Source organism: Triticum dicoccoides, chromosome 4A, assembly GCF_002162155.2.
Source record: "Triticum dicoccoides isolate Atlit2015 ecotype Zavitan chromosome 4A, WEW_v2.0, whole genome shotgun sequence".
Lineage (NCBI taxonomy): Eukaryota > Viridiplantae > Streptophyta > Magnoliopsida > Poales > Poaceae > Triticum > Triticum dicoccoides.
Window position 1 is genome coordinate 42,365,306 of NC_041386.1, and position 2,902 is coordinate 42,368,207.

The 2,902-nt window shown below is 56.9% G+C and overlaps 1 protein-coding gene across 1 annotated transcript; it reads right to left on the reverse strand.

The window, feature by feature from the left end:
- Positions 1-363: 363 nt before the first annotated feature.
- LOC119284866 (probable 2-oxoglutarate-dependent dioxygenase AOP1) lies at positions 364-1,866 on the reverse strand. The gene is made up of 3 exons (XM_037564033.1): positions 1,346-1,866; positions 927-1,251; positions 364-856 (listed from the first exon to the last, which is right to left on the reverse strand). The coding sequence occupies exons 1-3, from the start codon at positions 1,696-1,698 to the stop codon at positions 599-601; spliced, it is 936 nt and encodes a 311-aa protein (XP_037419930.1). The 5' UTR covers positions 1,699-1,866; the 3' UTR covers positions 364-598.
- Between the last annotated feature and the right edge of the window lie 1,036 nt (positions 1,867-2,902).

The window sequence follows — 2,902 nt, forward strand, 5'->3', positions numbered from 1 at the left end:
TTCTTTTGCAGGCTAAGGCAGCAAATTCATTATTAGTGGATTAGGGGTTGATCTAGCAAGAATCTCTCATGCCCGCCTGTAGGTAGTTAGTCGCGCCATTTCGGTTGCATTTACAGTGCAGCTATCTAGCTGCATCTGTAATCCGGTATCAACGTGTGACCGGAATGTTTTTGTACATAGTTTAGCATGTTGGTGGTGCCGTGGTCAATGATAAAATTCCGCTTGAAAGCTTTCAGGCCATGTTTTTGTTGCATACATTGTGCTTAACGAAAGCACTGATGAAGTGATCAGCATATTCTCAAAGCTGAAATGGGGCCAGCAAATATTGCACTTGCCATCAGCAAGGGAACGTGTGCACAACAGTAAACTGAATAAGATCAGCCGGTAATGTCGTACTAGTAATTATCATCCATAAAGTGCTTAAACGATAAGATAACTGACAGCGATTTGAGTAACGTTCAGTAGCAATAGGACTTCAGAATGGTGCAGCGATCATTACATAGGTAACCTAGCAATTGCGGCTTCAGAATGGTGTGGATAACAGAGCTTGACGACTTCAGAATGGTGAGGTGAACTGAGCTTGAGTTACGAACGGCGATCAATCCTTCTGCACCCCGCAGAAGGCCTTCAGTGGATCACCGGACTTGCGCCCTTCCTCTGAGTGCCGGAACGTCGTGTAGCCGTCGTTGGTGCAGGGACGGTACAGCAGAGGGTGCTCGTCGTCGACGAGCTCGTCGATGGCGCTCAGTAGGACGCCGTCCTTCCCCGGGCAGCCGAACAGCGCCGACAGGCGCTCCCGGTTGCTCGGCGTCCTCACGCGGTGGAAGCAACCCGGCACCCTCCCGTTAGTCACGACCTGCGACGGCGGTGTCAGTCAGACGCGCGTCAACCAGAGAAAGGAGAGCGCGGGCGCGCGGCCCTTATACCGTGAACAGCTCGCCGGCGACGAAGGTGAACAAGTCCGGCTCAGGCGGCACCGCGAGCCAGATCCCGTCCTGAACCTGCACCTCGAGGCCCTCCACGCCGTGCTGCACGATCGCCGTCATGATGCTGTCGTCGCGGTGCGCCTGCAGGGACATGTTCGTCTCCGCGTCCGGCGGGGGCCCGTAGCGCGACAGCCGGACGCTGTGGGCGAGCGTGTCCAGATGCGCGCCGATGCGCTCCTCCCCGACGCCCAGGCCCTCCAGGATCATCTTCTCCACCGTGCGCTGCAGCTCCCACACGTTCTTGGCCGCGGACGCGATCGTGTCGCTGCACGCGGACGGCACACGGTCACCACGGGCACACCATGCCAAAACGGATGCACGACGGACGCAGAAGAAAATGGTGGGCACTGCTTGGTTACCAGAAGGCGGGGTTCCCCTGCGGCCAGAGGAGGTCGGCGAAGTCGCGGACGCGGCCGGCGTCGGTGGGCTCGGAGAGGCGCACGCTCTCCCAGTTGGTGCCGGGGACGTTGGAGATGTAGCCGCGGAAGGGGCCCACCTCGGAGACGTTCCGCTGCTTGGCCTCCGGCGGGAGCGCGAAGATCTCCGGCATGACGCGGCCGAACAGCGCCTGCCGGAGCTCCAGGCCGAGCGCGTCGTGCGCCACGACGACGAAGCCGTGCGCCACGACGGACGCCGTCACCGCGTCCCGGGCTTCCGCCCAGCCCGGCCCGCCGGGCTCCAGCCCGCGGAGGTCGACCCTGGCGATCTCCATCAGCTGCTGCCTGCTGCTGGGAGCCGTCGTCTTGGCTTGGCTTGTGTGGGATGCTTCTGGGATCTTGGTTTGTTCGATGGAGACAGGTGACGGCTGGTTATACAGGAGTAGTACAAGTCAGCGGATTGGGTGTGGGATAGCTGCTCATCATGGGCGACGCTCTTCGGTTTTTTAGTTTGGCGGACGGCTGGATCCATCAGATCCCGCCGCAAATAGCGGGGTGCGCGTCCCCTTGGGTGGAGGCCACCTTCAATACTTTTTTTTTGAACGGTCACGGGGGAAAGTCCCCACCTAAATATATTGCTTAAAGTGGCCAAAATGCCAAGTGTTTGATCCAGTTTATAAGAAAAACAGGATCGAAAACCTTAACAGGTTGACCCCGTTTATAAGGAAAACCGGGCCAAAAAACCGCACAGGAGGGAAGGATTACATAGGGTGAGAACATATGGAGACGCCTCGAAGAAGGCACTACCTAGCCAGCAAGCCAAGAGACCACCATCATAAAAGTCGAGTGGAAGTGGTGTGTCGTCGAGGAATCACAATACCAACACTAAACAACTATCCTAACGCACCACACCGGCGTGCGTACCAACCCCTTGGCACAACAGAGGAGCATCAACAATCAACGAGTGACCCATCACGAACCTTAACTGGAAGCTTCGCCACAGCAAGCCGACACGATTAGCAAGGTGGGGAGGCATTGTTGGGGAATGTAGTAATTTAAAAAAATTTCCTACGCACACGCAAGATCATGGTGATGCATAGCAACGAGAGGGGTAGAGTGTGATCTACGTGCCCTTGTAGATCGACAACGGAAGCGTTAACTTGGTTGATGTAGTCGTACGTCTTCACGGCCCGACCGATCAAGCACCGAAACTACGGTACCTCCGAGTTCTAGCCACGTTCAGCTCGATGACGATCCCCGGACTCCGATCCAGCAAAGTGTCGGGGAAGAGTTCCGTCAGCACAATGGCATGGTGACGATCTTGATGTACTACTGTCGCAGGGCTTCGCCTAAGCACCGCTACAATATTATCGAGGACTATGGTGGAAGGGGGCACCGCACACAGCTAAGAATATGATCACGTGGATCAACTTGTGTCTCTAGGGGGTGCCCCTGCCTCCGTATATAAAGGCTCAAGGGAGGGGGGCCGGCCGGCCAGGAGAGGCGCGCCAGGAGGAGTCCTGCGACAGTGGAATAGGA